The sequence below is a fragment of the Naegleria gruberi genome (genome assembly GCF_000004985.1).
Source record: "Naegleria gruberi genomic scaffold NAEGRscaffold_4, whole genome shotgun sequence".
NCBI classification, from domain to species: Eukaryota; Heterolobosea; class Eutetramitea; order Acrasida; family Naegleriidae; genus Naegleria; species Naegleria gruberi.
The window spans coordinates 601,241-623,780 of NW_003163323.1; the positions used below are offsets into that span (position 1 = coordinate 601,241).

Sequence of the window (22,540 nt, forward strand, 5' to 3'; positions counted from 1 at the left end):
AGCACTGGGAAAACGTGGGCCAAGTTGACTTCCAGAGAAATACATAGGTACATGATACCATATTTTCACAGTATGAGTTATCATGCTAAAAAATAATTTTGGAAAACTTTTATTAATTTTTGTATTGTTTTTGACGAGTTATAAATAAATTCCCATTTTTAGAATTTTTTAAAATTTATTAATATGGTATTATCATAATGAATACAGAAATTCATCAAATAATATGAATCAATAATATAAATTGTGTATTAATGTACTTAAATTTCAATTTTCATTAATTCATTCCAACAAATAAAAGACTAGTTATAAAATAATAATAGGTGTCAATTGACAATCGCATTAATAGATCATACTTTATTTTAAATTGATGATATTTTAACATCACCTTATAGACATGGTATGTATAATATTTTATCATTTTAGTTGGTTGATATCAGATTATCAACAAGATAGAGCTCAACAAAACATTTTCTCCAAAATATGTTAGTGTTTTCATAAGTAAATTAAAAAAACTGACGACAAAGGTTGCTAAATAGTGTTTAGAGAATTTTCACGTATACGAACATGTATAACGTATTGTAATAAAAAACTAGATAGGGAAAAACATTTAATTCTAAGCTAAAATTTGAAAATACTTTTATTGACCAATATTTTTCATTTTCTAAAAATAATCAGCTTGTTTGCACAGTAATTTGGGTGGCCTGAAGGAGACTTCTAAAAAAAATCGCTGGAGTCGGCCACCCGTGCAAATTTGAATCATTAAGAAACATAAAATTGCATAGAACAGTATTTCTTTCAACAATCCAAAAAGATGTAGGAAGACAGGGAATCGAACCCTGATCTTAGGAACCACAATCCCATGTTCTACCACTGAACTATCTCCCTTCTTGTTGATTTATATAAATTAATAATATTTCAAAATAGATTGTCGGTGAAGATGGTTAATTAAAAAAATAAAAATTAATAAAAAAAATATGTAACGGCTAGTTCTTTTGTCCAATCGAACTCTACCAAGCGCTCGAATATTTTTTCACCAGCAAAATAACGCTCAACAAAAATGAAGAGAATCCCCTGCAGCTTATTTTTAAATTCTTTCGCAGCTGCCAAAAATCCAGTAAGTTCAAGAAGAAAAAAACAAGAAAATTGAAACTCTAAAGATTGGCTCAATTACATTACCAAGAAATTGTTTGCGTGCGAATAAGAGTTGGAAAAGGGTTGTAGAATTGAATCCGAGAGTGAATTATTCAATTTTACATCATCACGAATTTTCATCTATTAATTGTCAAGAAATTAATAAGAAGAATAACATCATCGTTGGCATTAACAATCAACAAAGAGATTTTCATAGCACATCCACATCGTCATCATCATCAACTAATAACAACAAGATGGAACAATCATCACATAATAGTTTACAAGCTGCCAATAGATTGGTTTGCTTTGTTGAGGGAAATATTGGAAGTGGTAAGAGTACAACTGTCAAGGAGTTACAACTCTTCAATGATAATAGTGTTTCTGAGCAACAGAAAACAGAAGAGTGGACTCTCCTCAGCAAGTACTATGAAGGTGGTATGAAGAATGACCTCACTTTAAATTATGAACTTCAAAAACAAATTGCAAACACTTACTTTAAACATTATTTCAAGTATAGCTTCCTTCCTCATGGTGGTGTTGGTATTGGTGACTTGTTTGATGACAAGACATTACAATCCATGATGAAAAAACATGAAAAATACTTGAGAATTCACCCAAATACCAAGTTACCTGAAACCATCTCACTTCCTTCAACTAGCTCACAACCTACTCAACCATCTTCTAGTAATGTATATAATATCTTCTTTGAAGGCATCCTTTCCTCTAGTGGCGTATTTACTGTCATGGAATATAACAAGGGAATGATTAGAGAAGAAGATTATGTGGACTTGTGTAAAAATTATGATGCCCTTCAAAAAGGAGTAACTGGTCATATGGCCTTTTATTTGAAACCAACCAATAATGTTGATGTTTGTTTGGAGAGAATCAAGGTCAGAAGAAGAGAATTCGAGAGTGTAATTGAAAAACCATATTTGAAAACAATTGAAGAACATTATGACTGCTTTATGGACAAAGTGGCCACTAAGATTCCAGTATTTGTCATTGACAATTCAACGATGGATGCTAAGGAAACTGCTGCACTAATTTTGGATGTACTCAGTGCTGTCAGAAAAGATATTAAATACATGTAAATATTCTAACAATAATAAACTTATTTATTAAAATTCACTTAGTTGACTGGTTTAAACAAGAAGAAAATAATATCAATTCTTAATAAATAAAAAAGTTTAGTTAGGTTGATACTACGAAGATAATCTGGCTATCAGCTCTGGTTTTATCTTGTTAACTTTGTTCTTGAATTCTTTGGTTTCACCATCCCTCAAAACGAAAATAATGTCCAATCCTCCATCAACGGTTTCTTCTGCTGTAATCAGGAATTTCACATCCTTCTTAGCATGCATACATCTCAAAACAAGGAATGGTTGGAGAAGAAGTGGTGAAGCATCAGTACTCAAAGCTTGAGTTGTTGACTTTTTGACACCTGTATCGATGGAAAGTTGAGGTTTCTTGGATGGTCTTGCTAAGCTGATATCTAAATTTGAGCAACTAGCAGAAGGTTTCAAAGGTTGGGTAGCTCTTGTTGGTTTGACATCTACTTTGCTTTCATCATCACTCTTGGCAGAAAGATCAGAATCAGATGACATTTCTCTTGACATTTCTTTTGACATTTCTCTAGACATTTCACTAACTGTAGCATTACCTGGATTAAATAATTGACTACTACTTGTAGGAAGTTTAATATCCTTCTTCTTGGATTCTACCTTGAAATGACAATCATACTGCTTGAGAATGTCAACAAGGATTCTTCCAATGATTTTGTGTAAGTTAGTAATGTGTCTATTCTTCTCGAAAAATTTATCCATTGTTAATCTATCCACCATTAATTGAGGTTGATATTGTGGACCCTTAGTCCATCTGTGTTCTCTAATTTGTTTCAAATTTGCTCTAGTCTTTGGATTTGGTTGAAGCATACCAAATATCAGTTCTTGGCATTCCATGGAAACTTCAACATCGTCTGGGTAGGTGTATCTCGAATTTTTAACGTCATCAAACATGCTATTCACATCTGATGAACAGAATGGTAATTTGGAAGTAACGAAACAATAGAGAATAATACCAGCACTCCAAATATCAATCTTTTCACCTGAATAGACTTTTCCTTCAATTTGTTCAGGAGAAAGATGATATAAACTACCAACTAGCTGAGTTGAAAAGAGATCCCAACCCTTTTTGAAAATTCTTGCTTGTCCAAAATCTGTAATCTTTAAATGGCCTTCATTGTCAAGTAACAAGTTTTCTAAACGTAAATCTCTGTGACAAACTCCCATTTGGTGACAATAACTTAAACCATCAATCAATTGATCAAAGTAATATCTTGCAAGATTTTCATCAAATGGTTTGTCCTTAAGGTGTTCATAAAGAGATCCACCTCCACAAAGTTCAATAACAAGATAAACATAATCATCGTCTTCTAAAACTTCGTAGAGTTGGACAACATTCTTGTGTTTGAGCATTTGCATTGATTGGATTTCTACATCCAATCTTGACATGTCACTGACATTACCCTTCTTGATGATCTTAATAGCTCTCTTGTTGTTGTAATCGTCAACGTGGTGAGCATATCTTACTACACCATAACCTCCACGTCCAAGAACGTGTGTCATTTTCCAATCACCAATAATTTTGGCATCAGTGTTTTCAAGTCTCAAAGCTTCGTATTTTGTGATAATGATTTCTCCTAGTTTGGTGAATTCGTGTTGATTTAAATAACCATGTCCTTCAATATCATACTCTTCCATTATTCTATCCACCAATTTCTTTAATTTTTGTGCTTCATCATGTGACTCAGTGGTTGGAGAGAGTACATCAGCAGGATGTTCTTCATCACTATCAGTATCAAATAAAAGACATTCAAGGTCAATGCCATCCTTTTGAACAGCTCTAAGAATAACCTCTAATTCTTTTCTAGATATTCTTCCACTTAGAGTGCTGTCAGACTATTGGGAGCAATAAAACAATATAATAACAAAGTAAAGCAATAATATAGATTGGAAGAGTATTAACAAGATAAATAACAAGCTATAAAACATACCAACTTGAAAAGCCAATCCAAAAATCTCTTTCTTCCTTCTTTACAGAACATTTCCTTGTGGAGAGCTGGTAATAATTCAAAGGTAACACGATCCTTTACAAGGTCTGACATGGTATCGTGAACTCTCTTACATGAAGCTGAAGTTGGAGATTTGGCTGGAGAAGAGAAAAACTTTACAGAAAACTTCTCAGCAGATGTTGGAGAGACACTACCAGAAGCGAGTGATGAAAGGGAATGTTGGGAATCAATGGAACGATGATGAGACTCGTGAGTGTCAAGTCCTTCAGAATGACTGTTTGATCTACCAAAGAGCTTGCTAATGATGGAAGCAACATCACTTGTTGCAGAGTGGTGAGCATCTTGATGATGTTTTTCCTTGTCTTCAGTTTCCTTTTCTACTTGTTGTTTGATACGTTGCACAAACTTGTCCATTTCTGCAAATTCCTTGTAATTCAATTTTCCTTCCTTTCCCAAGTCAAACTATTATTAATATTATTATAAATACAAATATTATTATTATGATAACATACATGATAAAGAGTAGTAAGAGAGGAGAATGGAGAAGTGATCTCATCATTGGTGAGAAGCAACTCGGTCAAGCTTACTTTCCCAGATTTATCTAAATATTCCGAATATAATGATGATGATGATGAACTTATGAAATATGAAACATACCCTTATCTAATTGTTCAAAAATCTTTTTTGCGTTACTATTGCCCATTCTCAATCTATTTAACTACTATAAATTGGTGGTTTTAATAATGTTTTTGATGATGTTGTTAATTGCTAAAATTCTATTTTCTTCTTGCTCGTAATGATGACCATGCAATTATTAATATATAATTTAAATGGTACGGGCAAAAGTAATGATTATTGCTTGTACTACTACTATTGTTGTTGATGTTCTTGCAAGAACCTAAAAAACTAAATATGATGCAGAGCAGCAGTATTTGCAAGTGTTGTAGTTGAGTGATTCTTCTGTTGAATTAAAATACAGACAGACAACAGAGAGAATATAAATTCTGAAGATGATGATATAACAGCAAGCTGCTAATACCGCAATTGTGCCTTCTCTTCGTTCAAAAAGAAACGAGGTGAGAGTATGGTTAATTTTTTGCAGTCGAAAAATTGTCGCTGCTGAGAACCTTCTTTCATACAAGCTGTTGCCTTGAAGAGAGAATCTGCCAAATATCGTGAAAAGATGCTTCTTGGCTTGCGACTGTGCACTAGAGTTGGCAAATGTTATTATTAATAATATTGCAGTATCAACCCCTCAATAATGTATTTGTTGCTTTTGTACACCCTCTTCCGCACCTTCTGATCTAAATGGAAATGGTGTTGTTGCTGATGGATGTATTATTTCAAGTGTTATTAATAAGAGGTCTTGTATTGTTTGGTAGTGTTGTGTTTGAACTCTGGATGTAATAGATGATAATAATAACAATGGAAGAGTGAATTATTCGATATCGAAATCAATTATTAGGTGACGACTGAGTAGGTGATGGGTTACTCAAAGGCTCGAATAGTTGAAATAACCAAGATTAATTATTACAATGAGAGAATGTGAACTGATTTTAAACTGATCAATTGTATATTTCGTAAATGTGATGCATTGAAATATATTATCAAATATCTTAATAATATCCTCAACAGTTGCTAGTAGAGAAGATATTTGAAGAGGAATATCTTGGATGTTTTTATTCCAATTAACTTATCAAAATCTCTCAAATTTTCGGTGATCAAAATCCAATTTTTATTACTGATTCTTATCGCCCGCTAAATTGTTTCTGTTAACGTCAGCTTGAGTCTTAACGTGGAGCCATTAATAATAAATAATGAAAATTTAATGCATTAATTGACTTCGAATGATTAACGAGGCATCATTAAAAATCATTAACAAGAAATTAATGCCAGTCTCATGACTTGTAATTTTTTTGCATTTTTGATGGCGTACTAACATTTTCACATGATGAGAAGGTTTCCCATCAAGATCAGTATTCAAAATACCAAAACGGTAGAATATGAGCCGATTCAATGAACACAAGCAGATGACACTAAAATTGAAATATAAATGAAAGAAACTAATTGGGATTTAAGAAAATTAGCACAGCCTAAGGGAGAAAAATCAAAAGCAATAAATCTCAATCTAAATGAACAAACTCTTGTTAATATTTATTTTAGAGATATTGAAAAGTGTTCTTGTGTACAGTTGTATAGATTTCCTTCTTTGGAAGTGATAGTTGTACACAAGGAAGGTATTTATCAATGTCCTTCCTTTCTACCACTAATAAAGTATCTGATTTTACACTTTTTAAAGTGATTGTGTTGTAATCTTCAGAGAAAGAGTCAATCTGAAACACTCTGCCCGATTTTATGTTGGTAATAAAATCTCTTTTTTTGGAAATAACATAATTTCCAAATATGCACTGTCCTTTGCTAAGATCTTCTCCTAAATCCAAAATATCACAAAGTTGGCACATATCAAAGTACATGATTGAATACCTTGCAGAGTTTGAGCATACGTAGGTTTTGGAAAGAGTGAAATTAAGCCCTTCACCAATGAATGCTGAATTGTGAGCTAGTGGGCCATACATTTTACAACTCTGGATTAAATCGGAAACGATGTGAAAGTTTGGTGTTGCCTTTTTCTCTCCAACAATATTTTGGTACTTGTACAACAAATCTAATAATTGAATTTCTAAAAAATCAAGAGTTTCCAATTGAAATGAATCTGTAAGGTGATCAACTATTCTTGTTAATTCTGTAATCATCTCAACATATACAAGAATGGAAGAAATTTCGCCAATATGATTAAATATTTCCAAAAAGTAATGACAAATCATATAAACCTCAATAGCTCTTAACTTATTCATTGTTTTTCCGTTTGTGATTTTTCTTGGGTGTTTATGAAGGAATGAAGGATATTTTTGTTTGAGGAATATTTTGTCAAATTTTTCCCAATAACTTTCTGGAATTAAGGACATGAAATCTTGAAATAATCCTTCATAAAGAACATGCATAGAATCGTAACAACATATAATTGATGGATTAGGATTCCAATCTTGTTTCAAAATTGGTGAAATTCCTTTCATTCCTTCATAATCTTTCTTACTCATGTTTTCTTCCCAATATTCTAAACTTCTCAACTCATTTAAATTATATTTTTTTAGAAATTTGTCATAATTTAAAGGGTATCTTGTTTGTTTTGTTGTTTCACTAACCTTACTTGTTACCCCTTTTTGTCTACATATATGACAAAAGTACGTTCCACTTTGTTTAAATAATAATACTTCAGATCTGGCGGGAAGATCACAGACAATTCTTTCTAATCTTATTTTTACAGAATTATGTGAATTGTAATAATTTAAATCATCCATCAAAATCAGGTTTTTTTGGAGCAAGAATCCAAAGAAAATTATTCGAACGCTTTCTCCTTAAATGTGGTTTCATTTCATTGAAATTGAAAGATCCTTGATAAAAAGCATTGGTGCTATTGTTAAATGGGCAAACTGAATCAAAAAATGCAGATATTGTTTTAAGCTTTCCTTCATTAAACAGTTTTTTGTGATGTTGTTGATAAACCGATCCATGAACTCTATCTGAAACAATTCCATCCTTAATATCTTCCACTTTTTCAAAAAATTGATTATTAAAATCTTTTTCAAAGAAAATTCTTTCATCCAATTGAAATTTTAGTGGTCTCAAGAAACAATATGAGTGATTCTTCCATTCTATTTCACAATTACATTTTTTTACATTTTTGTTTCTTTCATATTCTCCACATTTTGTACAATAATGCACCATAATTGTTTTTCTACTGATATAAAAATAATCATAAAATCCTTTCAACGTGAAATAATATGAATCTTTTTCAGAAATAGAATTAAAATCTTGAAGTGTTTCTTTAAATAATTCCAAAACAGATTCCAAACTTGATTCAGACAGTTTTGCTTTAACAGCAAACCTTAATAGTTTCCTCATTATTTTTTCCAACTTGATATCCGTTACAATTCTTTCCACGCTTTGGAATGAATGATTGCTCAATAAATCATTCTCTCCATATTTTGATGATTCATGACTATAAAAATTTTTAAGAAACTCATATTCTTCTTGATTCTCTTGATTTTCAAATTCTCTTGATTCATCAGATTCTTCCATATCAACTTCATTGAAACAGGAACAGCTCTGTGCTTCATAACCTCCAATTTCTTGACAAAATACCTCCACTCTATCATCATTTCTGACAGGATTATCTTTTAAAACAAAATCAGTTTCAGAATTTTTCTGAGTACTGTTTGATTGACAGAGTTTCTTACTTGCTCCTCTTAACGCATCAAACTGATACGATCTTTTCATTGTTTTTTGAATGGAGTTGGAGAAAATCATGTTTTCAACCTTGATTGAGTTTGATAGGAGGTTTACAATTTTTTGTAAACTTTTTGTAAACTTTTGTATGACATACTAGGCCAATAAAGATTGTATCCATACAAAAATTTTAAAAAACCAAAATGAAAAGAAAAAGTTCTTCAAAAGTCTCATCTTCTTCAAAATCTCCTCCTTCCAAGAAATCGAAAGATAGCGAGGAAACTAAGGAATCAACAGATCAATCCTTATATAAAAAGAAAAGGTTATCCAAAAAACAAGTGAATACTATTTTAACCTATAATGAGAAAACATTAGAACAAGATAAAGATTCACTTGTTTCCATATTTACCTTCCTCTCAAATCAATTAGAACCCAATATTTCAATTAAATTAGGGGTTAGCTCAATATATTTGGTCATTGAAGAATTATATAATTTATCTGGAGAAGGAATTATTGGCATACAAGGAGAGAAAAGCATTGAGAAACTAGTAAAGTCAATTTCTCAATTTGAAAATTGTGAACAAGCAGTTGTGGTTGCAAGAGACAGAATTGAAAAACAGTTATTCATTGTCAACAACCATTTTCAAGAAAGTATTGGAGAGTTAGAAGAAATAGAGGAAGGTGATTGTCTCCACATATTTAAGCGAATCAAAAATGGATATGGCTTAATTGGCAAGGGAGTTTTAATAGAAAAAAATGATACCACAGCCATTCTTAATGAAGTTGAATCTTTGTTAGAATTTGCAAAAATTGATTCCAAGGACAAAGAATTTTCTCTGAGACTTGTTAGAAAGAATAAGTCTAAGAGAGAAAAGGAAGTTCACCGACCTTCATTTCTATCCAAAAAGAGTACATTAATTACAGAATCTGATAGTGAATCCGAGCTTGAGTTTGAAAGTGAATCTGAACATGAACCTCATCTTGAATCAGAATCTGAGCTTGTTGAATTAGAAAAAGCCAAATCAAAGGAAAAATCTCAACATGAATTGGAAAGAGGTTCAGAATTAACCCAACTCCTCCAGATTCCAAATTTCATTGAACATTACCAACAAGTAATTCAAGAAAACTTACAACTGAAGAAAAAGGTTGGCGAATACGAAAAAGCAAATAAGAGTTTCAATCATGCTATTAAGCTGATCGTGGAATGCGTTGATAATCATCCAAGAGTGTTTAATTTGAATGAAACCACAATTACAATTGGTCAAGAGGCGTTCACTATTAGCCATAGGGAACGTTCTGTATTGAATAAGCTAAATGAATCAAAAAAGATTCAGTATATTGCAGATAACATTTTGAAGAAACCGTTGAAAGATGTTAATGATGACGAAAAGGAATTAATTATTGGGATAGTTATGGATATCAGAGGATTGAATGTCAATACTGATAAAGAGGAAGTGAAAAAGCTTAGAAATATATTCAGAAATATCAAGTGTAATTCTAAAAAACAATAACACAGCAAAACAAGCAACAACACTTTCATTGTAAATAACAAATCTATAAATAAAGCAAAAAACTTGTCAAAAAAAATATCTCTACATCACCAACCGAATTATTGTTATACATAACGTCATTATTCAGTTAGTTTTTAGTATGATTTTACTCTTGATGATAGCACCATTATTGTTTATAATTGGAAAGTATCTGAATTATAATATATTATTTATTGAATCAATAGAATTATTGAATATTGGATTTGTAATACATTATTCAAACTATATAATTTAATCGCTATCTTTGTTATTTTGGACCAAACCAGAAAAATAGAATTTGATTAATTCAGTCCATCCCAAATCTTTGAAATTGTGTCCTTGTGCTTCGAGTTCTTTAAGATTTGATTTTAAATTAACAAGAAAGGTTCTTTTTGTAAGCATTTATTAATTTTAAATATATTCCCATCTAAATCGTAGAATGTACTGTTTACATTCTAATAAGTAGAGGAAACAACTTAGCTTGTTCTTGAAATTGTTCTTCTCAAGTTGTTTTATGTAAGAATTTATTTATTCAAACCATTTTAACTTTCATACTCTTCATAATTTAATTTACAATGTAACAATTTCCTATTCTAAGAATTATTAATTGAAATATTAGAACTGCAACAAATAACTTTCATATTTGTTAAATTACAAACTGAGATTGAAAATTGGAACTTTCTGAAACAGTTGAATACAAGATTGAGTTGTTGGTTCTTTTCACATTGTTTGGTTGGAAATTATATCAACTCAGTGGTTCCATGTATACATTATTCCAACATGAATCTGCTTCTGATTTGGATGCTTTGTTATAGTTCTTAAATTGGGTGTTGGTGTTTATCTTGCCAGCATTTTCTACCACTAGATATTGATTCCCAACCAGCAATATTCACCATTGAGTTGAAATTATATGTAAGTTTTCGTCTAATGGAATTGGTTGATCCAATTTAATGATTGCTAATTGTTTTAATATAGAACTCGAGATGTATCATCTACCAATGAATTTCCAGCCATCAGTTGTCCAGACCAATTGTTGAAATAATTCCACTACTATTTGAAATGAATCTACTTCAATGATTATTATCATTCAAGTCAATAGTGATACCATTGGGAGCATTTAATTTGGAAGTATTAGCCTAAACACTCACACCTGCTCCAATAACTAGTTGAAATGATACCACTAGTTGAAACCTTTGTGATAGAATAATTTTGGATGAAGACATCACTTCAACTATTTAAAGCAACAATTAGGAGGAAATCACCATCATCTAATTATTTAACTGATTGTGAGTTCACTATCCAATTATTCAACTGTATTGGAGTTTATTGAATTTATTTGGAGTTTAAGGTACGTTTAAAGAATTGTAATTTTTCATATTTATAACTGGTTATCAATATATCAATACTCATAGCTTATCAATTTTAAGGATTTGTGGATTGGATTAATTGAAAGTGGTGAAATCACTGAATTTTATGAGGATGATGATTATGATAAATTGATTGGACTTGTGGATATGATTGCTTGGATAAAGTGATGTGAATAATTAATATTAATTATTAACGAGTAATGATAATAATTTAATATTAATTATTAATATTAATTATTGGCGAATTAGCATTAATAATTAATATTAATTAATGACGTTAAAATAACGCATTAAAAGTCGATTTTCTCACGAACAAGGTTTAACGTTTTTATTAACGACTTTTCATTAATTATTAATAAAATTGACTTGATTGAATGTTAATATTTGTCATTAAAAATTAATAAAAATCATTAGCAATTAATGTAAAAACAATTTAGCGGGATCGCTAACACCCAAATTGAGAATAGGTATTGAAAGAACAGTTGCTAGGAATGACAATGTCGTAAGTCAAAATTGTTAAGGAAGATTTCTATATTGATAAGTTATCAAAATTGTAACATGTTAATTGGATTTGGATTCAATCAATATTACAATACAAATATATTGAAACGATAAATTTGAATCTTTTATCTCCATAATTGGGATTCAAATTACTCAATCTTTGCAAAATAAATAGAGTGCAATAAGGAATTTAGGATCGTCCTGTGGAAAACTTGTAAATTCTTCTGTAGTTTCTTCTAACAGTTCTGGTTTCAATTGAATTAATTTGTCAACATGATCGGAGAGCTTGACATTCTCATCAAGCATTATTGACTCGTACAATACTTTCTTAACAAGAGGGTTTTCTCCACGTTGCGCAAATTGGGCAAGTACATTGGAAACAGTTGTCTAGTTGAAAATATTCTGGATGAAACGTTTCTTGCAAAATTCAATAAACTCAACTGGATCAGGCACTGAGTAAATATGGAGAAGAATAGTAGTAGTCTCCTCTGTGAATATGTTCGGATGATTCTGACCAAGTCTCTCCAAATCAATTGGTTCATCTCCAAATAATGTTTCAAATTCTCCCTTAATCTCATCAAAAAAGTAGTGAGAAAAACTTTTCACAAGATCTTTAAAGAATAAATTTCTATCATCCAATTCATAAATGTTGTGTTCAAAGTTATCGAGCATGTATCTAATAATTCCAGAGGATTGTTTCGAATAGTACCATATATCACATTTCGGTAGTTGCTCAATGTGAGCTTGAGGGAATTTGTATCCCTTTCGTCTTGTATAAATGAGGAAGGTAACAATATTTGTAAAAGCATGATATGAGAGAAAGTTAACAATGGAAAATTTCTCATATGGAATAGGATAGGAATCAAGAAACTTGGATAAATACTCTTCACCTTCAGTGGTCAATTTAGAAATAAATCCCAAATAATTGGATTTTTCAATCATGGTTGAAATAATTTGTTCCTTAGTTTGAAAATTTTCCAAAAATTTCAAATACTCAATTGAAATCTTGATGCGTGTTTCGTTATCATAATTATGCTTTTCCAAATAGAATACATCCAAAAAGAAAGTATCTGAAATGGTATCTTTTGAATCAATTTGATACTTGATGCATAATTCTAAAATCAAATCAAAACTACTCTCGTAATAATCAAAATTGCAGAAGATGGTTGAAATCCAGCAAAGTTTGACATTCATATTAAACGAATCAAAGAGTTTTTTCAATGTAGTCTCTAGATATTCCTTTCTTATAAGATATGGAAAGGTTTCTAACGAGATTTCTATCATTACTTCCCAATATTTTGAATAGATAGTGTTTGATTTTAAAAGATTTGTGAAGATAGTATTCTGAATCTCCTCCTGTTCACTTGGTAATTGTTTCAAATTATAAATAATCATTTGATTTTGGAGATTATTTCCCATCAATACAGAAACAAAGCTCATTACAGTTTCTTCCTTATAATTCTTCAAGAAATAACTCATCGATGAGAAATAGGATGTCATTGTAATGGATCCTATTGAAATAATTTGTTTTTCCATCAAGTGTTTGAATCGATTTCCAATCAGTGATGAATTATTTGAATTTCCTAAATCACTTTCACTTCTATTCAATGAAATTCTCAATGCTGTTTTATCCTTCAACACATGAAGATCGTATGAGGTAATAGTAGAATGTAAAATAGCTTTAGCCAACACGAAGGGTGGCTCATTCTTTTGTCCTGTTGTGGATTTCAATGAACGGAGAGCTTGCAAAATAGGTTGAATCTTCTTCATGTCCCTCTCGGAGGAAAGAAGTGCTTCCTTGACTTGTATTTCTGTTAAAGTTGTCTTGACATTAAATTTAACCATTTTGTTAAACTTTTCAATGATGGTGAAAACGAGATAGTGTTGAAATAGTGTCTTCCAGAAAAATTCGTACTTGTCCAGAGAATGCCAATCTTTGCAAACACAAAGAACAGCTCCCACATCACGAATTGGTAAGTATTCCGTCACACAAAAGACATTATCTAACGACAGTTGACTCATTTTTTTGTAACACTCTATTGTATCCAGTACTCCTCCTTGTTGACAGTACTTTCGAGTATGCACACTATAAGCTTTTAATGAGTTAAGCTGGTCTATCACTTTAATTCAATCCCTGGCTTGAACCCCGACACTACTCGCCAATACCAATGATATTAACATAGTTAAAGTGAATAAATAAAGGTGCGTAAATTTTTTTGTTACACTCTATTAATTGTAAAGAAAGCAACAAATCTCTGTAACAAGCTTAATTTCCTAACTCATATTTGGGTCATTTCTTAACAGAATATTGATAAAACATTAATTCCTATTGGATTTATTAATACAACACATAATATTAATTTTACAATAAAAAAAAATGTGTCGTTGTGCTCGTACCCACGAAGATTCAACTTCCGCTCCAGTTGTTGCAGTCGATCGAGTTGTTTTGCCAAAGACTGTCAAGCCATTGACTTATCGTTTGACTTTAAATCCCGATCTTGAGAAGTTTACCTTCACAGTGGAGGAACAAGTTGAATTAAAGTTGTTGGTGCAACCTTCGGAAATTACTAAAATTGTTGCCAATTGCAAGGAAGTTGTTGTTCATAAAGCTTCATTGAGTGTTGGAAATACTCTATTGCCAATTACAAAGATCAGCTATGAGGAGGAGAATGATTTTGTTAATTTTGAATTTGATCATAAAGATCAAGAATTTGCAAACTTGGAAATTGGAGATGTGATCACATTGAATATTCAATCAACAGGTGAATTGAATGATAAATTGGTTGGATTTTATCGTAGCAAGTATTACAAGGATGGTGTTGAAAAGTATGGAGCTGTGACACAATTCGAAGCTGTCGATGCTAGAAGATGTTTTGTTTGTTGGGATGAACCTGCTTTAAAGGCAGTTTTTGAAGTTACTTTAATTGCTCCAAAAACTCATGTTGCCTTGTCCAATATGAATTGCATTGAAGAGAAGGAATATGACAATGATAAGAAGATTTGTAAATATGCTCCAACGCCAATCATGTCAACGTATTTGGTTGCCTTTGTAGTTTATGAATATGATTATGTAGAAGCTATTGCTACTGAAACTAAAAACAAGGTTCCAGTTAGAGTTTACACTCCATTGGGAAAGAAGGAACAGGGTGAATTTGCATTGGAAGTTGCTTGTAAATGCTTGGCTCTTTATGAAAAGTATTTTGATATTCCATATCCATTTGCAAAGATGGACATGGCTGGATGTCAACTCTCTGCTGGAGCTATGGAAAACAGTGGTTTGGTTTTGTACAGAGAAACAGCTCTCTATGTCGATCCAAAGAATACCAGTTCAAGTGCCAAGCAATATGTTGCTATTGTAGTAGCTCACGAATTGTCTCACCAATGGTTTGGAAATTTAGTTACTATGGAATGGTAGGTTTTATGCTAGTTGAAAGGTTTCTAATAGTTTTATGATGTTTCTAATAATTTTGATGTGTTAATTTCGAAATATTAGGTGGCACAGCCTTTTTTTAAACGAGAGCTATGCTACGTTCATGGAATATTATGCTGTTGATCAATTGTATCCTGAATGGAATGTTTTTGAACAATTTGTTCATGATGATTTTTTCAAAGCTATGGCATTGGATGCTTTGGCTTCAAGCCATCCAGTCCATGTTCCAGTTAGAGTTGCAGCTGAAATTGATGAAATTTTCGATGCTATCAGTTATTCTAAAGGATGTTGTTGTGTAAGAATGTTAATTAATTGGTTGTCAAATGAAAGATTCAGAGAAGGTATGATTCATTACTTGAAGAAGTTCAGTTACCAAAATGCTGATACAGAGGATTTATGGGAAGCTCTCTATGAAAGAACGTCACAAAATGTAACTGAAATGATGTACTCTTGGATTTACAAGATTGGTTTCCCAGTTGTTAGTATAACAGAGGAAATTCAACAAGATCATAAGGTACTCACTCTCAGACAAAACAGATTCTTGGAAAAGTGTGGTATCTTTGAATCAGATGACACTGTTTGGGTTATTCCTGTATCCTATTTGGTTTGTGGTGCAGATGACTCTATTACAGAATTCAGTTTGGAATTAAAGGAGAGAGAAACCAAGGTTTCCATTCCAACCTCCTCCAAGTGGATCAAATTCAACAAGAATCAAACAGCGTTCTTTAGATTGAATTATCAAAGTGATTCCTACTATTCCAGCTTAGTTGAACCTATCAAGAGTAAGATTTTATCTCCAATCGACAGAATGTCCATCATTGAAGATGCTTGCACTCTTTCCAAGGCTGGTCTAGTTCCAACTGAAAGAGTATTCGTTCTCTTCTCTGCCTATGCAAATGAAGATAATTTTACAGTAATTTCCAGTCTTGCTACCTGCTTTGGTACCTTGTATAATATTTACAAGCACGAGGAGCAAATTATTGAAAAATTCAAAAAGCTTGCTGTTTCAATCTTCTCTGGTATTGCTGCCAAGTTGGGTTGGATACCAAAACCAAACGAAAGTCACTTGGATAGCATGGCTAGACCAATTGTTTTGGGTGCACTTGTAAAGTATGGCGATAAGGCCGCCATTGAAAAGGCAACTCAATTATTTGATGATTTCAGAAAGGACAATAATCTTGTCATTCCTGATTTGAGACCTGTTATATATAGTGCTGTTATTAGATATGGAAATGAGGAAAGATTCAATCAATGTTTGGAAATTTTCCAAAAGACTGAACTCTTCGAGGAAAAGAATAGAATTTTGAGAGCTCTTGGTCTCGCTCAAGATGAAAAATTAATTTCCAAGAGTCTTACCATGGCAATTGATGACTCTGTCAGATCACAAGATGTCATGTACGTGCTCGCTGGTGTTTCCTCCAATCCAAAGGCAACAACAATGGCATGGAAATTTTTATTCGAAAACTTTGCAATTATCAAGCAAAAGTTTGAAGGTTGTTTCCTTCCTGGAAGAATTGTCAAATTGTTGACTGAAAGTGTTACCAATGCAGATGATGTTCAAACCATTAGAGAAACTTTGGACAAGGTTAAATTCAAATCCATTGAGAGATCAGTTGACCAATGCGTGGAATCTATTGAAATCAATAGCAAGTGGCTCCAACGTTCTAAGAATTCTGTCTTGGAATGGTTGTCAAACAATGTAGAATAAACAATTTAATACAATAGATATTTCGCAATTGAAAAATTACAAATCTCCTCCATAGCTCTATTGATGTTACCTCAGTGAATGTCCTTATTATGAACCCCTGTTAAGATGTAATAATTCAACCCAGCCATGCCTTAGTACTCTCATTTAATTGATTCAATCTTCCTCCTGAACTGCTCAAGCATTTTCATTACCGCGGAGAATCAACGGAGTTCAAAAACCTTCTTTCCATCTCCATGAAAAATTTATTTTTGAATTTAAAAAAAAATGCAACAAACAAAAATCTTGAGCATTGCAGCCTTTTTGCTCGTCGTTCTTGCTGCTCTCTCTGTCGATGCCGGCATTTTGACTAGAACCAAATACAAGGGTTCTTTGAATCATAAATTATTACAACGTGATGCTAACCTTTTCAAGCGAACATTTGATGTCGATCAATGGATGACACAAAGATTGGACCATTTTGACCCACAAAATACCGAGACTTTCCAACAACGATTCTGGGTTAATGATACCATGTGGCAAGGAAAGAATGTTTTTATTATTATTGGTGGTGAGGGACCAGCCAGTTCAAAGTATTTGACTGGACATTTTGTTATTAATGAATATGGAAAGAAGCACGGAGCTTTGCTTGCTGCTTTGGAACATCGTTTCTATGGTGAATCTGTTCCACGTAAATCACTTGCTACTGACAATTTGAGATATCTCACTTCCGAACAAGCATTGCAAGATTTGGTTGAATTCCGTAGTTTGTTGGTCAAGAAATATAGAATGGATGAAGCTAATGTCAAATTTGTCTGCTTTGGAGGTAGTTATTCTGGTAATTTGTCTGCCTGGTTGAAGGCCAAGTATCCACATTTGGTAAGTTTAGATTAATGTGTTGCATTTATTCATATTTTTAAATATTTATGTGAAATCTAATTAATGAAAACGAACAGTTCGTTGGTGCTATTGCTTCAAGTGGTCCAGTCGAAGCTAAACTTGAATTCAATGAATATATGATGACTGTCGCTAATAGTATTGGTCCAAAATGTACTGATAGAGTTAGAAAGGCCAATGATTTGATTGAACAATTGATTGCTACTCCTGCTGGTAGACAACGTGTTGCTTCCATGTTCAATGTCTGTAATCCAGAAAGCATGACCAACAATGATGATATTGCATTGCTCTTCTCTAGTCTCTCTGATGGTGTCTGTGAAGTCGTTCAATACAATTTGGATAATAATGGAGCTCAAGGATTCAATGTTACATCAATGTGTGCCATTATTGAATCAAGTGATGATGCTTTGGAAGGTTTTGCCAATTGGGTCAAGACTTGGAATTCCTACAGTCAATCATCATGTACTCAAAACTTGTACAGTGATTTCATCAAGCAAATGCAAGATGTTAGACCATGGCCTGCAAATGAAAATGCTGCTGGTCGTTCTTGGACATATCAAACTTGTGTTGAATTTGGTTATTATCAAAATGCTGTTGGTCCAAAGCAACCATTCTCCCCAAGAATTACTTTGGAATGGTTCGTTCAACAATGTTCTCAAATCTTTGGTATTAATGGAATGAAGCCAGATATTGACTTTACTAACAATATGTATGGTTCTAAGAATATTCAAACTACCAACACTGTTTTCAGTACTGGTTCTGTTGATCCATGGTCTGTTCTTGCTGTTGCTCAACCAACTAGAAATATTGCTCAAAATTATGTTTATCACATGCAAGGTACTGCTCACTGTGCTGATTTGTATTCTAGCTCACCAAAGGATTTACCAACTCTTACTAATACCAGAGTTCAAACTCAAAAGTTGTTGGATCAATGGTTGGCATAAATAAATTATTATTGATATCCAATTTCAATATATTTCGTGCAAAACATTCAAATCAAAAAACGAGATGAAAATCAAAGCTTTTTAAACATTTCAAACCCCTCACATTGGTGATTGTTAAGTTCTGACTGGAAGTTGAACTGAAGCCTAGTAACAAACCTTTAGAATAAATCGTGAATGCCTACTAATTGTATAGTTGGACTTAATATGTCGGAATGAGTGTGAAATGATGTAAAATTCTCACTAAGCCTGTTATCGAGTGCTACAGAAATTTATTAAGACCAAAAATTGCATATTATTTTTTGATGTTACCATGCTCCTTCGTGAAAATAATACTCACTTCACATTGAGACAACAAGTAGTTTTACAAATACCCCTTATCTCTACCCTAATAGTTGAAATATCACTCTTAACTTCTTTAATTTCATAATTCATAATGTTACTCTCACTTTTAATATTATGGATATCAGTTTGCATGTTATCAATATCAGTTTTCATATTGCTAATATCATTCTTCATACTTTTGATATCAGTCTTCACCTTAGTAATATCAGTCTTCATACTATCCACGTTATTATTAATTTTTTTGATATCATTCTTCATATTGTTGATATCTGTCTTCATATTGTTGATATCTGTCTTCATATTGTTGATGTCAGTCCTCACAGTGTTGATATCATTCTTCATATTGTGGACATCATTCTTAATATTATTAATATCGGACTTCATGCTATCAATATTAGTATTAAATTCAGACTTGGTCATGATTTCGTTTCGTATTTTCCTTAGTTCCTCCATAACATCTGCTAGGGACAAATTACCACTTTTCACTTGTTCTCCCATTTTTTTCTTGTTAGAAACCTCAGCAACACCATCAGTTAATTTCTCTCCCTCAAGAATGATTTCCATCTCTGATTCAGCTAGAATGATTTCATCGGAAGCATTGTTATTGTCTTCATTCATTGAATGAGCAATAGAAGTATTCAGCTCTGTTTCTTCCATTACCATAACTTCATTGATGTTTTCTTGATTAATAATATCGGGAGTTTCTTCCATTACATTAATTTGATTATTATCATCAGATGTGATAGGAGGATTTCTAATCTCTGGTTCTTCGTTCAGGTCAAACATAATTACATTTTGGGTATTAAGAGTAAAGCTATTAATATTAGCATTATTCTCCATCTCTGATTCAGTTAGAATAATTTCATCGGAAGCTTTGATATCCTCTTCTTTCTTGGAATGGGTGTTGGAATTAAGAGTGCTGCTATTCATACTTGATTCAGTTCTAGACTTTGATTTCTTAGAACGAGGCTTCTTTGTTGATTTGGCTTTCCTTGGAGCAACCATTTCAACAAAATCCTTCATCATTTGCAATAGTTCTTTCTCTCCAGAAAGGTGGGTGATTTCATGGAGAAAGTTGTACTTTAACTTGCTCTCATCATTCAATGGCTTGAGGAAATTACGAAATTCAGTCTTATCAATGTGATGGAAACTAAAATCATCCAACATGCTACAAATAACATTCAAGAATGCCTCCTTGCTTCTCAATAAAACCCAAACTCCATTAGATTTCAATAAGAAGATAGGATGGTTCTTGTTCGCTAAATTATTCATGAATTTTTCGAGTGGAAACTCGTTGAAATCATAACCCTTAACCAACACTCTGATTAGAGCAGGTGGAATGAAATCTCCAGTATCTCTATCTTTACTAACAAGAGTTTTGATAATGAGTTTCTTATCTTTATCAGAAGGCTGTGAATGCATTTTTTTTTGAGAGAAGTTTAAGCGCCTTCTTTTCAGTGTTCTTTTCCGTTCTTACTTGACTTGAATACAGGTGGTTGTTCAGTAGATTGAAATCCTTCAAGTTGATGAAGAGTGATGAATACATCAAGAATGGTATTAAGAAAGAGTAACCTTAACACCTTGTGGATTAATAACAATGTTAACCAACTTCTTTTCTTCAATATGCTTAGTAGAAAATAATACTGAATATTGGAAGAAGTTAACCATTTCGAAGCTTAATGAAACAATTCAATTGAGAAGGAAATCTGTGACTCAAATGAAATAATTGAAAAATAAAATGCAACTCCCAAAAATTGAGGTTTTCGAGATATCGGATATAGATCGATTCTGTGTTTCATCCTTCATTTTGTATCTCGATCAAGCATATATTGGTAAAAAATCCATCAAAAAATTTATGTCATGGTTTCTCTAAAACAACAATAATTGTTTCATTTCACTTATGTATTTGGATCCTTTATCACTAATTTCATTGTCAGAAATATTAAGTGATGTTAATTGTTTCATTTCACTTATGAATTTGGCTCCTTCATCACCAATTTCATTGTTATATATATCAAGTGATATCAATTGTTTCATTTCACTTATGAATTTGGCACCTTCATCACTAATTCGATTTACACTAATATTAAGTGATGTTAATTGTTTCATTTCACTTATGTATTTAGCTCCCTCATCACTAATTTGATTGTAATAAATATCAAGTGATGTTAATTGTTTCATTTCACGTATTAATTTGAGTTGGTCTAAAGAGTCAAACAAATTTCCAGAAACTTTAAGATTAACAATACTATTCATGATTATCAACTTGAGTAAATACAGCGAATTTGACACCTGACACATTTTCCAATGACTTGTGACTCTTACAGCTGCAGATTTAACACTTTCAGCAACTGCAAATGATAAATCTCCAGCACTATATCTTGCCTCAGTCAATGAAAAGAATGATTTACGAAACAAGCTTGTCATTCCTTCCTTTTCTCACAATCGAATAAAACTTATTTCTCAAAGCATCTGATTTCTTTCTAAGCATCGATTGACCACGTTTAGCACTATTCAAACGATTCTCCATTAATTGTAAGGTCATTCTATTCGGAACAACAGCCAATCTATTATTAATAGTAGCAGACATTTTTTTCTGTTTTGAATTTCATCTCTTTGAATTTTTGTGAATTTAAAGTTTGGCATGTATAATTCAAAATTCTCTAAAATTTAGCAACAACTCTTTCGATCAACTTGCTGAGGTGCGCCACCAATGCACAAAACTTCCAAATTAACTGGACTTGAGCAAGAATGGCAATTCAGAAAAAGATGCCTCAATTGAAAGAACCAACTCTTTTGAAATTAGCTATTAAAGTTATCCATCCTTTAGATGATTGGAGTTATCACTGCAAATCTGAGAGAATTCATCAATAAAGTACTCGAACAAGGTCCTTGTATTTTATCCTAATTATTCCTTTTTATGTTCATCACTATAATAAATTATTGGATATTCTATATGCAACACAAGAAGGGGAAGTTTTATTTACAGAGAGGCATATTGTCTTGTGAGTTAATTACATTGTTTAGAGTGGGAGAGATCACTAATTGAAGTGACATATAAAGTTTGTTCAATACTCATTGACCAACCAATAATAATCATATTTAGAATGGACTGCCAGTCAAATAAAACTTGACACCAGCAACAGCACCTGCAATAGTAACACCAACTGCAACCCCAACTGGTCCACCAATGGCACCAGTTGCAGCTGCAGCTTGCATTGTAGAAACGGCACTTCCTGCAGCTACACCACCACCTGAAGCAATTGCAGTTGTGCTCATCCAAGCAGCTGCCCAAGAACCAGCAGCAATGCCAGCTTTAGTAAAACCAAACCAAGAAACGGCTTGAGTAAATCCA

General features: G+C 32.3%; 10 protein-coding genes and 1 non-coding gene across 11 annotated transcripts; 4 read left to right on the plus strand and 7 right to left on the minus strand.

Moving 5' to 3' along the window:
- Positions 1-814: 814 nt before the first annotated feature.
- NAEGRDRAFT_t50 lies at positions 815-885 on the minus strand. The gene has a single exon. It is a non-coding gene; the product is annotated as a tRNA-His (tRNA).
- Positions 886-1,137: 252 nt separating this feature from the next.
- Positions 1,138-2,261, plus strand: NAEGRDRAFT_78208 (DNK domain-containing protein). Its single transcript, XM_002681960.1, has one exon. It carries the CDS (start codon positions 1,389-1,391, stop codon positions 2,223-2,225), a length of 837 nt encoding a protein of 278 aa, XP_002682006.1. The 5' UTR covers positions 1,138-1,388; the 3' UTR covers positions 2,226-2,261.
- Positions 2,262-2,303: 42 nt separating this feature from the next.
- On the minus strand, positions 2,304-5,297 carry NAEGRDRAFT_78209 (SNF-related serine/threonine-protein kinase). Its single transcript, XM_002682119.1, has 4 exons — positions 4,862-5,297; positions 4,717-4,805; positions 4,187-4,666; positions 2,304-4,091 (listed from the first exon to the last, which is right to left on the minus strand). Exons 1-4 carry the CDS (start codon positions 4,905-4,907, stop codon positions 2,337-2,339), a joined length of 2,370 nt encoding a protein of 789 aa, XP_002682165.1. The 5' UTR covers positions 4,908-5,297; the 3' UTR covers positions 2,304-2,336.
- A 1,066-nt stretch (positions 5,298-6,363) lies between these two features.
- NAEGRDRAFT_62791 (uncharacterized protein) lies at positions 6,364-7,302 on the minus strand (the record flags this gene model as incomplete). The annotated part of the gene is made up of 1 exon (XM_002682120.1): positions 6,364-7,302. One exon carries the CDS (start codon positions 7,300-7,302, stop codon positions 6,364-6,366), a length of 939 nt encoding a protein of 312 aa, XP_002682166.1.
- Positions 7,303-7,555: 253 nt separating this feature from the next.
- Positions 7,556-8,572, minus strand: NAEGRDRAFT_46017 (uncharacterized protein; the record flags this gene model as incomplete). Its single annotated transcript, XM_002682121.1, has 1 exon — positions 7,556-8,572. The coding sequence occupies one exon, from the start codon at positions 8,570-8,572 to the stop codon at positions 7,556-7,558; it is 1,017 nt and encodes a 338-aa protein (XP_002682167.1).
- A 122-nt stretch (positions 8,573-8,694) lies between these two features.
- On the plus strand, positions 8,695-10,070 carry NAEGRDRAFT_56850 (uncharacterized protein; the record flags this gene model as incomplete). Its single annotated transcript, XM_002681961.1, has 1 exon — positions 8,695-10,070. The coding sequence occupies one exon, from the start codon at positions 8,695-8,697 to the stop codon at positions 10,000-10,002; it is 1,308 nt and encodes a 435-aa protein (XP_002682007.1). The 3' UTR covers positions 10,003-10,070.
- Positions 10,071-12,275: 2,205 nt separating this feature from the next.
- On the minus strand, positions 12,276-13,910 carry NAEGRDRAFT_62794 (uncharacterized protein; the record flags this gene model as incomplete). Its single annotated transcript, XM_002682122.1, has 1 exon — positions 12,276-13,910. One exon carries the CDS (start codon positions 13,908-13,910, stop codon positions 12,276-12,278), a length of 1,635 nt encoding a protein of 544 aa, XP_002682168.1.
- Positions 13,911-14,265: 355 nt separating this feature from the next.
- NAEGRDRAFT_35172 (aminopeptidase N) lies at positions 14,266-17,052 on the plus strand (the record flags this gene model as incomplete). Its single annotated transcript, XM_002681962.1, has 2 exons — positions 14,266-15,299; positions 15,382-17,052. 2 exons carry the CDS (start codon positions 14,266-14,268, stop codon positions 17,024-17,026), a joined length of 2,679 nt encoding a protein of 892 aa, XP_002682008.1. The 3' UTR covers positions 17,027-17,052.
- Positions 17,053-17,293: 241 nt separating this feature from the next.
- On the plus strand, positions 17,294-18,871 carry NAEGRDRAFT_37676 (peptidase S28). The gene is made up of 2 exons (XM_002681963.1): positions 17,294-17,881; positions 17,959-18,871. Exons 1-2 carry the CDS (start codon positions 17,462-17,464, stop codon positions 18,841-18,843), a joined length of 1,305 nt encoding a protein of 434 aa, XP_002682009.1. The 5' UTR covers positions 17,294-17,461; the 3' UTR covers positions 18,844-18,871.
- A 305-nt stretch (positions 18,872-19,176) lies between these two features.
- NAEGRDRAFT_46022 (uncharacterized protein) lies at positions 19,177-20,607 on the minus strand (the record flags this gene model as incomplete). The annotated part of the gene is made up of 1 exon (XM_002682123.1): positions 19,177-20,607. One exon carries the CDS (start codon positions 20,605-20,607, stop codon positions 19,177-19,179), a length of 1,431 nt encoding a protein of 476 aa, XP_002682169.1.
- Positions 20,608-21,054: 447 nt separating this feature from the next.
- On the minus strand, positions 21,055-21,612 carry NAEGRDRAFT_62798 (uncharacterized protein; the record flags this gene model as incomplete). Its single annotated transcript, XM_002682124.1, has 1 exon — positions 21,055-21,612. The coding sequence occupies one exon, from the start codon at positions 21,610-21,612 to the stop codon at positions 21,055-21,057; it is 558 nt and encodes a 185-aa protein (XP_002682170.1).
- Between the last annotated feature and the right edge of the window lie 928 nt (positions 21,613-22,540).